The sequence below is a fragment of the Amyelois transitella genome, chromosome 31, assembly GCF_032362555.1.
Source record: "Amyelois transitella isolate CPQ chromosome 31, ilAmyTran1.1, whole genome shotgun sequence".
NCBI classification, from domain to species: domain Eukaryota; kingdom Metazoa; phylum Arthropoda; class Insecta; order Lepidoptera; family Pyralidae; genus Amyelois; species Amyelois transitella.
In genome coordinates, this window is record NC_083534.1 from 2209620 (window position 1) to 2221822 (window position 12203).

At 36.3% G+C, this 12203-nt stretch overlaps 1 protein-coding gene across 1 annotated transcript in view; it reads left to right on the forward strand.

Annotated features, from left to right (window-relative positions):
• Positions 1–9154: 9154 nt before the first annotated feature.
• LOC106137517 (exportin-7-B) overlaps positions 9155–12203 on the forward strand; it is a 33491-nt gene continuing 30442 nt past the window's right edge. Inside the window, exons 1-5 of the mRNA XM_060953269.1 lie at positions 9155–9192; positions 10282–10377; positions 10755–10858; positions 11129–11228; positions 11766–11873. Of these exons, the coding sequence (XP_060809252.1) occupies positions 9178–9192; positions 10282–10377; positions 10755–10858; positions 11129–11228; positions 11766–11873 (423 nt within the window). The 5' untranslated portion in view covers positions 9155–9177. The remainder of the gene's footprint in view (positions 9193–10281; positions 10378–10754; positions 10859–11128; positions 11229–11765; positions 11874–12203) is intronic.

The following is a 12203-nucleotide window of genomic DNA, read 5'->3' on the forward strand; positions in this document are numbered from 1 at the left end:
AAGTGCGATGCGAGATGCGAGAATTCCTCACATGGTCTGTCTAGCATCACTCAAATCCAGAACAGACTCTCAACGCTTTTTGATCCCCCGCTGGGAAAATGTAGAGCCATGGGAGTAAACGTCGGGTTTATTATGGATATATTAATTGGTGTGTATGAAATTGAAACAAATTTTACTAAATTAACATTTATTTCCGCTGTTTTAATTACGCCCCAAATAGTACAATTACCAATAAATATTTATAAAAAAAATAGATAGGTATTTCACCCTCACAACGGGTATCTTAAAACATAGTAAATATCAGGGTTCCTTATCATTTTGTTTGAGGAGTGGGGAGTCCAAAGGCTCGTTGTCACGAATGAAATCTAAATTGGGAAGGCAAACGTTATTCACATCATCAACATACTTTTTAACTTCTGGAACAAACATCACAGTACTCGGTTTTGGAACAGGTCTTTTATCAATAGATTTGTCCGGCCAATCTTGCGGTATATCAACTTCAGGAACCCGCGTCACAATAACACCAAACGTCTCAACCAAAGTCGTTTGTAGACATTTTTCACAAGTATTTTTCTTAGGAGGTTTGCATGGATTTTCTTCTTTGGGCTTGGGTCTTTTGCCAGGGCATGGTCTTGGGGACAAAACGTTTGGATTGCGTGGTGTGGCGAGCGGGGTGCAAGGCGGCCGCTTCTGATCCACTGATGGGTCTGCTTCTGTCACTTGTGAAGTCAACAAGAACTGTTCGAAGCATTCCAAGCGAGCCCGCTGCCTAACTCTCTTCAACATCTCCGACAATGATATGTTGTCATTTTTGTAATCGAATTCTGGTTTTTGTACAGTCGTTATTGTATCTGAATGTGTTTTAGTAGGTTCAGCTTCTTCATTCACCATTGTCTTCAATACAGCATCAGATTGAGCGTTGCTATAACTAAAATTATCTGTCGCTTTTGTATCATCTAAATTATGGTATTCTTTGATTGCACCTTCACTGGAGCAGGTACTTGAGACTGTGATAGGATTTGCTGAGTTATCATTTAATTCTGGTTGATTAATAGCTGATAACGTTGCATTCGTAGGAGTGTCCGTTTGCGGAATTTCAACATCAGTACAGTTACTATGTTTAACATTTGTATCGTCATATCGGTTGATATCATTAACCGATTCTTTTATTGGATTTAACTCTTGATTAGCCTCTGAACCCCGGTTTTCATTTGGTTTTGAACTTTTAACAATTGCTGAGCCTGTCGAAGGATTTAATTCCTTAAATATGTGTACAGGTACTTTTTCTTCACCAAAAATCCTCTTGATTTCATCTAAACCTGATTCCAATTCAGATTGGCTAGCTTGACTTTCAGAACTTACTCCACAACTGTAATTAGACAATTCTTCACTTAAAAGAACAGCAGGTGACTTTGGCTTTTTCTTGATTTTAGTTATTTTCTTTTCGTCGACTTTATCTGCTGGTAATTCCGTTAAGCCAGACCTCGATGATGATTCTTGTTCTTTTTTAAATAAATCGTCTGTCACTGCAGAACCAGATTCGGTTTCTTGTTGATGACGATCGCCTGTCACTACATTATTAGTTTCAAACTCTTGTTGAAATCTATTATCTGTAAGTACATATTTTATATTTTCCTCATTCTGAAGTTGATTATCTGCTACTGATTTAATTTCAAGAAGAACCGTAGGTTCATTCTCGAGAACCTTATCTTGGTCTGGCATCATGACAATGTTAGTTTTTAGTTGTGAAACGTCATAAGATCCCAAACGCATTGCTAAATGTCTCATTGCACGTCGGTTCACAAAATTCCTTCTCGGCATTTTTATTGTGTCTATTTCAAATATGTGTGTTTCTACATCAACTTCTGTTTTCTTGGTAGGTTTTCGAGGGCTTTTATTACTTCCTATTTTAACTGTGTCATCTTCTATTTCAGGAATGTTGGAGTTTTGATCTTTCAAAAACGATTGTAAAACCCCTAACCGTTCCATATGTTCTAACAATTTACTGTCAATATTTTTTTCTGGCGAATTGAGACATTGTTTAGCCACTTCGTCGTAGATGCTTACAGTTTCAGTTGGCTGACCTTCAGTGTTTGTATTTTCATCTGAACAGTAAACTTTATCTCTGTCAATGCTTAATTTATCAGCTTGTTTTTGTTCAGTTTCAACAAACAGTGTCTCATCAACATTTTCAAGTTTTTGAACCAGCATTTCCTCGCTTTGTTCTGGAATTTTGTCAACCACATTTGTAACGTATTCTGTTTCGGAATAAGGTATTTCCGGCACTTCTAACTCTCCAATAACCGAATCTTCAGGTATTTTTGGCTCAGAACCAAAAGCAAGTTCTATCAAACGCTTACGTTTTTTGTCAAATTCTTCATCATGGCTGGAACTCTTGAATTTGGTCGTCAAAGGGAATACTGGAAAACAGCGAAAAATTTGTGAGTTGCTATAAATCAACATGTTTCATAATTTATCAGTGATGTTTTAATGTAGTTCGAACCGCACAGTCAACATCTCTTTGGTAACATCTGTGGCGACATCTCTACGCCACTCGTCACAACATCCAATCTCACAACAACTGTCAATCATCGCGAAGAAATTGACGCGCTCAACCAATAGCAGCGAAGAATCTAAATCACGATTTCAGAGATTTCACGGATTGGAGCTATATATACAACCTCCGACACAACACCGTCGGAGCCGCGGTTCTCCAGGCATAACACCTAGCCTGGCGGAAGATCTTCCCTTTGGTGGCGGTCGAGCCGAATCATCGCTCCCGCTACACATCAAAAAATTTTCACTATTTTTCAAACAACCTTCTCAACGTAAAGATGAACATTATTAGTATTTGTGTTCATAGATAAAATATAATAAAAATGTAGATAGAAAAGCGCGTTGGAGCACGAGAGCAGCAAAATAATGTAAACACTTCCTATTTAACTTACGATATGTACAAAACATTCGAGTAAGTCTATCTAGCTTTTCGTATATTCTATAAATATTTTTAGAGATGTATTGCTTTTTGCCCATGGCACGGTTCAAATGTCCGGTTAACGAGACAATGGAATAAGTGAACGCTTGGTTCAGAAGAAAACAAAACACAGATTGTTACCTTTTTTTATTAAATTTTAAACAATATGTGAGTTTGTAAGTACTGATATTGATTATAAAGTTTAGTTATTATTTTCGCTGTTTATCTGATCTCTCATCATCGGGATTGGGGCAAATCGTAAAATTCAATTCAGATTGTTCCGTAGTTTCATGTTCTTTTCTTATCGTTAGGGAATCCTGAACACGGGTGATGGATATTATTACAACGAAACCCGGGAGGGGGCGGTAGCTGAGTCTTACAACCTTCCTGAGGGCAGACTAACTTCTTCTTTTGACGCTTGGAAGGTATCGGCCAGGATGGAATGGGTGTCCACGGTTCGTAATCTTTAGGAAAATAAAACGCGATATCTGAAATACTATCAGGATAATAGTCATCTTTCGAAAAGGTCTTGCTTTTCGCTTCTGGCATCAAAATGTTATCCGCCATTTCATATAGCTTCCAACAAATATCTTCCATAACTAACGGTATCTTATTATTTTCTCTTTTCATTGAACTTTTGCTATTTACCGGAACACTGATTGTGCCCAATGTTACGACTAGTCCCAGAAGATCAATCGTTTTCTGATTTACGAATTTTGCACATGGATCTTTTTTGGGAGCAGGCGGACATTTCGGGGTTTCACAAGGGTCTGGACAGGCGGGTTTACATGGCTTTGGGCATGGTGGTTGTGGTTCTGGACAGTTAGAAGGTGGACATTTGGGCGGTGTCGGCGGACAAGTTTTCTGGGGAGGCGGACAAGGGGGTTTTGGTTTCTTACACGATCCCTCTGTTGGGTCTACTTCTGTAACAGGGCTGGCTATCAAGACCTCCTGTTTATAAGCCTCCAAACGAGCTCTTTGCCTCACCCTCTTCAACATTTCTGACAAAGATAGGTTCTCTTCTTTGGGAGCTATAACAGGCATTTGTGTAATTTTCACAGGTTCTTGAGCATCTATGTAAGCGTTACATCTCACCGAGTCTGTTGAACTCGTAACAGTACCCTTGTCAAGCCATGGATTTATAGGTCTAGACGGAATATCTGATTTTTGCTGAGGTGATTCTGTATTTTTTGATTCATTGTTATTGTCAGATTTAGTTTCATTTCCAGATTTCCAATTGCCATCATTGACTATCAAACGCGTGCTGAAAAATGGATCAATGGGTATATCAGAATTTTTAGTTCTTTTAAAAGGCGGGTAGGTTGTATTTCGTGTAAACTTTCCTTTTTTATTTTCATAATTTACTTGAGACGCAGACTCTTGATGATTATATTGCGTGTAATAGTTCGTGGATTTATTCCACCAACCACCATCTGCTTCACCACCATAAGAATAATTCGAATTTGAATAGTTATTGGCAAATGGATCTGTGTCAGCAGAATCAGATTCAAAATCTAATTCTCTAACGACCACATGTGGGTCGACAGCTTGCGTGTAATCCCTAAATTCAATAATTTCGTCATTATGAGAATAATACTTGTATCTTTCTGGTTTGATCAACTTATTATCACGATCAATATCTTGTTCGTAAATATATTCTTTCAATGATTTACCGATTTGAGTTCCCATTGAAACATTTTTGGAAACGACTGTCAAATCAGCAAATAGATGCCTTGGAATTCTTTCATCAATTAATATCCTCTCAATCTGTTGGTTTAATTTAGAACTCTCAGTCTTTTCACTAATCACTGCGTTTTCTTTTTTATTCTTTACTGGTTCACAAGATTTGCAAGCAGTAATAGCTTGCTTAACTTGATGATTTAATGCAGTCAAACGATCTGAAAGAGTTTCGGCTTTAGGAGTGTGTGGAGTTATTCTGAAACCATCGGGATCATCACAATCTTTTACAATCACAGCAGGCCCATCAGTTACAGGTTCTTTTTTATCGTCTGCTAAGTATTCTTTTTGAATTATAATATTCTTAGACTCTTCTTCCTTCACTTTCATCTCTTCGTTAGCTTCTTTTTCCTTATCTTTCATCTCTATTTCATCTGTCTTCAATACTTTGGAAGGCCTTATATCTTGTTTCAATCCCGCACATGAAGTAGATTCTACTTCGTCATAATTTATTATTGGTTTATGCTCTAATTCTGTTTTTTCTGTTTTTAATTTTTGTACTTCAGGAGTTGAAACACGATCAACTAAAATTTCACGATCTGTCCTGCAATTCCTTTCTTCAACGAGTTTCGCAGGCAAATCTGTCTCACTCGTTTTCATGTTGAGTCTATCTTTAGAAGTAGCATTTGAAATATTGTCAGAACCCATACGCAACGCTAAATGTTTCATTGCACGTTTGTTGATAAAATCTCTTCTACTCATTTTATGTTTACCTTTGTCAGTTTTCTGAGAATGATCATTCTCATTCTTTTCAGTACATTTTTTCGGCTTATTTGTTGGAAGGTCACCCAAAAGTGGTTGTGAAATACCAAGTTTCTTCATTTCTTTCAATATTTCATTATCAATTGTTCCATCGCGAGAATAAAGGCATCTTTTAGCAATCTCTTCTATAATTTTAGTATCATACAGACCTATTTGTCTTCCTAAACGTTTATTAAATGGGTTCTCTTTTTTCCGTGTCCCTCTATCTTTTTTGTCAATGTTTTCGGCAAGAAGAATATTTTGATTCTTATCCTGAGAGTTTATATCAGCTTCAACGAGAGGAGTCTCACCTATATTTTCAATTTTTTGGCCAATATTATCTTCATTTTGTACTTTTGCCGCATGAAGAACATTATGATTAATATCTTGCATTGTCCCTATTTCCTTATTACTTATAGCTGCATCAACATGTTGGTTTTCATTTTTGCATATTAATTCAGATTTCGGAAATCCAGGCGTCACTATTTGTGCCATATTCTCGGTTTCGATTTCAGGAATGTTAGATATTTGATTATCGTCTGCCGCACCGGGCTTATCGGGACCAAACATTAATTCAATTAACTTTTTGCATTTTTGGCACTTCTTTTCTTCACTTATATCATCTTCAATTAATGACGTCATATTCGGTACCAATTTTTCTTCGTCGTTTAGTTTTGTTGCATTAAACAATTTACCTTCATTTACATCTAATTCTTTATTACCATCAGTTAATATTCCTTTCTCGCATATTGCTTTCGATTCTGTAAGACCAGGTGCTTTCATATGTGCTATACTTTCTCTATCTAGTTCACGTATTTTAGATTCTTCAATCTTTTCAATTCCTTTTTCATCTTCCGGCTTATCGGGACCAAACGCTAATTGAATGATTTTCTCGCATTTTTTGCATTTCTTGTCCTCATCGTCATTAGAACCGCTTGTTGTACTTGTGTATCGCGTCATCAAAATGGCAGATACTGAAAAATTGCGAAAATGTATGAGTTTCGAAATTGCTCTAATTTTAACACAAATTGTGCTGAACAAGAAGATCTTTTCGCCATTTTTCATTATCTTTGGCGGAAATGCATATACAAAAAATTAATTGTTGAAACTAGATCGATACCAAAAGCAATTTTTTTTTGTTTTCCACAATCACGCAAAATCGGCACTAAATTCGATAACGATAAAACTTGCTTAAATTAGGCATACTGTAAACATCCAGTACACCATATTGGTGACTATTCATCCCGAAAAAGTACTTATTTACATTCAAAAATAAACTCAATTTCATCAGGTGCCGTGTGGCTCCCGGCACCAATACAAAAAAGAATAGGACCACTCCATCTCTTTCCCATGGATGTCGTAAAAGCCGACTAAGGAGTAGGCTTATAAACTTGGGATTCTGCTTTTAGGCGATGGGCTAGCAACCTGTCACTATTTGAATCTCAATCCTATCTTAAAGCCAAATAGCTGAACGTGGCCTATCAGTCTTTACAAGACTGTAGGCTCTGTCTACCCCGCAAGGGATATAGACGTGATTGTATGTATGTATGTATGTATGGACACCATATTGGTGACTATTCATCCCGAAAAAGTATTTATATCCAAAAATTTACAGTTGATATCACTTATCATTACTATTCTGGTCAAACCGCACAAACCTAATGATTCTGTCGTAAGCGTATATTCGTCACCCGCGTCTTACACTTAAGAACGCATTACAAAATGCGTTTACAGCGTGTGTAATTTAAAAAAAAAAAAGCTACTATACAAAGTATCTTTTAAAAGTATAATTCACAGAATTGGGTAATGATAATTGGTCGAAATCTTCTGATCCATAAATCAAAGCGTGTTCAACCCAATTTCATTACTGAAGTAAGTAAGTACATTGTTTATGAGTTTTGATTATTTACACTCGTTTTTATACCAACAGAGTTGCTATACCGCTCTACTGCAAATATCCCTACGCCTACGCCTACAGTATATCCGCGGGTACGTGGTATTCTGTATTACATTTCATCGTCAGGAAGACCACACTCAATTCAATATGTTGTGCTTTTATGGAATAGAGAAATCTGTCAGAAATCAGTCGCCATCAGTCAGAAATCGTTAAAGGGGATCAAATTTTACTTCTTCCGGGCGACAGTCCCGGTGACATCCTGACCTGTTAGGAGACAAACCTGGGGTACGCCTTTTGACCTTTGAATCTGGATTGGGCGAGTCCAAGTTTTAACACAAAGGGACTCCCATCTGACATCCTCAACCTTTGCAAGGTAACCTAACTTCTAAGTACTCATCCAGTTGCCTGAATGCACAGGTTTCCTCACTAGCTGTATTTTCCCTCACCGTGAGAGAATCGGTTGGAACTCAAACTAATGTTCATAAAATTGAAAAAAAAAATTGAAAAATCTCGTAAAAGGGTCATAGTAACATGGCCGGATATGAACCTCCACGCGCATTTCTTATGTATTTTATTCAACCGCCGACGCTCTCTGGCGGATCAGATTATACCTAATGTAAAAATAATATATGTGAAGACTGTTGGCTCTGTCTACCCCGCAAGGGATTGAGACATGACAATATGCATGTATGTATAATATATGTGATAGGTAAGTACTTACATTTCTCAAAATTGCTTGCTGAACACCACACGTCTCCCCGTAGGATACGGGGGACGTGAGCAAGCGAACATGCTCTTTTAAATTTTGTGATCGCTGCTCTTAACATTTTGTGACTACTGGGGCTTAGTGTGGTTAGATTTATAAATAAAAGAAATGATAATCAGCGAAAATAAAACATTTTTTGATATTGAACCGAAACTAAGAGAAAATTTTGCACCGATGTTGCATTTGTTCTGTGAGTGACGTTTTTATTCCTTCTTTACGTCATTTTTGTTTCTTCGAATCAATAGTAGGTACCTACGTTTAATAAAGGTAGGATACGATACTGTAATAAACTCTCATTGTTTTATTGAAATAGATTGTTACTTGCAAAGAGATTGTACATCTTAAAATTCCTTGGTCACTTGTAAAAAATCAACAAGAAAGCGGGCACAGATTTAAAAACAGCGGGTAATATAGCCAATGTCATATATCATATTTATATATAATAAGAACTGCTTTACTGTATTTGAAACTTTAGGAATGATGTGTCTTGTAACATTGTAACGCATGATTTCTGTTAAATGTTGAAGCCTTCAATCAAACGAAATTTAGAGATGTAATGCAAATTCTATGGTGTCTGGTGGTGGCGATAAAGAACCAGTATTTTAATAAAAATGTCATAGATAAAAAATATTGTTTTTTTACCCTGAGTATTACATAGCAGCAAGAAGATAAAAATAATACTCAGAATTTAGTTTAGAGAACTTTCTTCGTGTCAGAATTAAAATGGTAGTTAAAACTAACTGGCAACCCCAATTTTGACACATACATTTCTTTATACGTAGACTAGTTTGTCTCCGATGATTTCTATATTCAAATTCCAATTTTTATTGGCATGTGTGATATGATTTAATAATTTTACATTCGATTATTTACGACCTTTTGGAGTGAATCCGTAATTTTTAGTCTAGTATTATAATCAAATCTATTTTATATTTACCGGCTGTACGATTAAATTTAAAACAGAACTTTGAAATCTATTCGTTCAAATGAACCCCAAATAGTTAGGATATAATAGGAGGTTTGCGTCAAACGTAACATTTCAAATGCAAGAAAATAACAAAAATGGCTGAAGAACAGGTGAGAATCAAAATATTATGATTTTTCAAAGATCTTAACTGAATTTCAGTATAATTATTCATACAAGACATAAAGGAATAAATTTGGATTTATTAAAAATCCATTGCTTACTTTTACATTGAAAGTTTTGGTTATTTATTTGCATCATATTTTCAAGCACGAATGAATAGTCTCGCTTTTTGCACGATTTATTCAACGATAATGAGATATTTGATAATGTTAAACACTCAATTTATAGTCTAAAGTTTTAATTTACAACGCAGTTATAAATTCACCGGCTTTTTGGTTATATTATGATGCGTTTGGCAACGTCAAAATAAATGGTATCCTTGGACGGAGAAATGCTAGAGTTCTATTTTCTGTAATGTTTACATTAATTACTGAGAGAGAAATGGCATGTTATAGCTTATTACGAGGGCCAGTCATTGTATCACAAAAATTTGGTGCATTCGTAATGATGCAAACTATATTATTAGGTACTCATTTTTGCAGCATGATTTTAGTAACATAAAAGTTGCTGTAAAAATTTGCAGTGAAAGCCAATTGTATGCTATTTCATGGTTTACTTATCTATGCTTTAGAGTAGTTATCTGGTACCAATAAAAGCTGACCAGAAGCAGTTAAACCTAACCATCATTATTTATTTAAAATTATGAAGGTTATAGGAATAACTGTTCTGATAAGAACAGTTATCCATAGTCCAATTCCAAGAAATTTTCCAATTCCAAAAAAAGTAATGTAAGCTTCTAAAGATAACTGGCACTAACCCAAGTATCTGATATGGCTTTCTGAAGTCCGGCAGTGCCTTGTGGTTCCCAGAACTTTGAATAGGACTGACTGAAATAAGAAAATTGAATTTCATGTTTTACATTGTTAGGTACCTACTGATTATTTAGAGTATTGATTGAATGCCAGCCAGCACTTTAGAATAGAACCAATCTACATCTTTTCCATAAATTCCGTAAAAGGAGACTAAAGGAAAGAAAAATATTTTATTTGGAAACAATAACATGTACAATTTTATTTACATAGGATAACAATGACATCTTCAGAAGTATGTAGCTGTGTACATCATGTATTTTATTTCAGGAGGTGATACAAATAGAACTCCTCTGCAAGCAGCTTTACGAGTCTCAGGACCCCAACGTGAGGGAGCAGGCCGAGAAAGCTGTTGTTGCTTTTCAGGTATATAAACTCATTTCTGTATTCTTATTTACATCTTTTTTTTTTTGTTCTTATTTTAATAATACTAGCCCCAACCGACACACATACTCTATACCTTCGCACAGGGTAGCATTTAAACATCTACAAAAAAAGTGCTTAAAATCTATTATCTCCACTTATATAATAAAGCTGAAGAGTTTGTTTGTTGGTTTGAACGCGCTTATCTCAGGAACAGTAGTTCCTGAGATAAGCGCGTTCAAAAATTGAAAAATTCTTTTTGGGTTGAATAGACCACTTTTTGAGGAAGGGACAATCCGTTTGTAACGAGAGAGTGTTAGACATTCAGAGGTCTATACACCCGACAGAGTCACACTATGACGTGAACATTGTTCCCACAGGAATCACCGGACACGCTGAGCAAATGTCAGGCCCTCCTTGAGCGTGCAGACTCAAGTTACTCTCAGTTATTGGCTGCTACCACGCTCGCTAAACTAATAAGCAGGTAAAATTGACCATTGATGTATCATTTATCTACACTAATATTATAAAGCTGAAGAATTTGTTTGTTTGTGCTTATGTCAGGAACTACTGGTTCAAATATAAAATTCTTTTTGAATGAATGAATAAATTGATGAATGAATGAATGAATTGATGAATGAATGAATGAATTGATGAATGAATGAATGAATTGATGAATGAATGAATGAATTGATGAATAAATTAATGAATTAATTCATTCACCTAAAAACTAATTATTTCGATTGTAAAACAGGTCCAGCAGTAGTTTGTCAGTACAGCAACGGCTGGATATAAGAAATTATGTGCTCAACTACCTCGCTACACGGCCTAAACTCGCAAACTTTGTTATTCAGGTGTGTATATCAAATTTATATTCAATTAGTATGAAAAAGTAAAGTAAGTCGTAAAAGTTGACTAAGAGATAGGCTTATAAACTTGGGATTCCTTTTTTAGGCGACGGACTAGCAACTTGTCAATATTTGAATCTTTTACACATCCAAGGGAACAAGATGGAGTGGTCCTATTCTCTTTTTTTATTGGCGCCGGGAACCACTCGGCACATTGATTAATCTATACTAATATTATAAAGCTAAAGAGTTTGTTTGAACGCGCTAATCTCAGGAACTATTCAAAATTTTCCACAACAGGTTCGAATTGAAAATTTTGCGTCGAATAGTTATCAAGGAAGGCTTTAGGCTATATAACATCACGCTGCAACTATAAGGAGCAAATAGATAATGTAAATAATGAGAATAAAAAACGGGGAAAATTATTCATCCTTGACGGCTTCAATGATGCCCAAAATAACTATTCCACGCGGACGGAGTCGCAGGCACAGCTAGTTCATTCATATATAGAAACACGGTGCATGTTTGTTTGTTTGTTTTTAGGCTCTGGTGTCGCTGTTCGCCCGGATCACGAAGCTGGGCTGGTTCGACACTATCAAGGAGGAGTATGTGTTCCACAACGTGATGAGCGACGTGACCAGCTTCCTGCAGGTGAGTGAGGGACCTAAAATGGCGGCGATACGCAAGGCAAGGAGTCGAGGCTGAGGGCGTCGGTGGTCGAGTTAATAAAATAATATTCGTATATAGTTCAGCCGTGCCGTGTGGTTCCCGGCACCAATACAAAAAAAGAATAGGACCACTCAATCTCTTTCCCATGGATGGCGTAAATGGCGACTAAGGGATAAGCTTACAAACTTGGGATTCTTTTTAGGCGATGGGCTAGCAACCTGTCACTATTTGAATCTCAATTCTATCATTAAGTCAAATAGCTGAATGTGGCCATTCTGTCTTTTCAAGACTGTTGACTCTGTCTACCCCGCA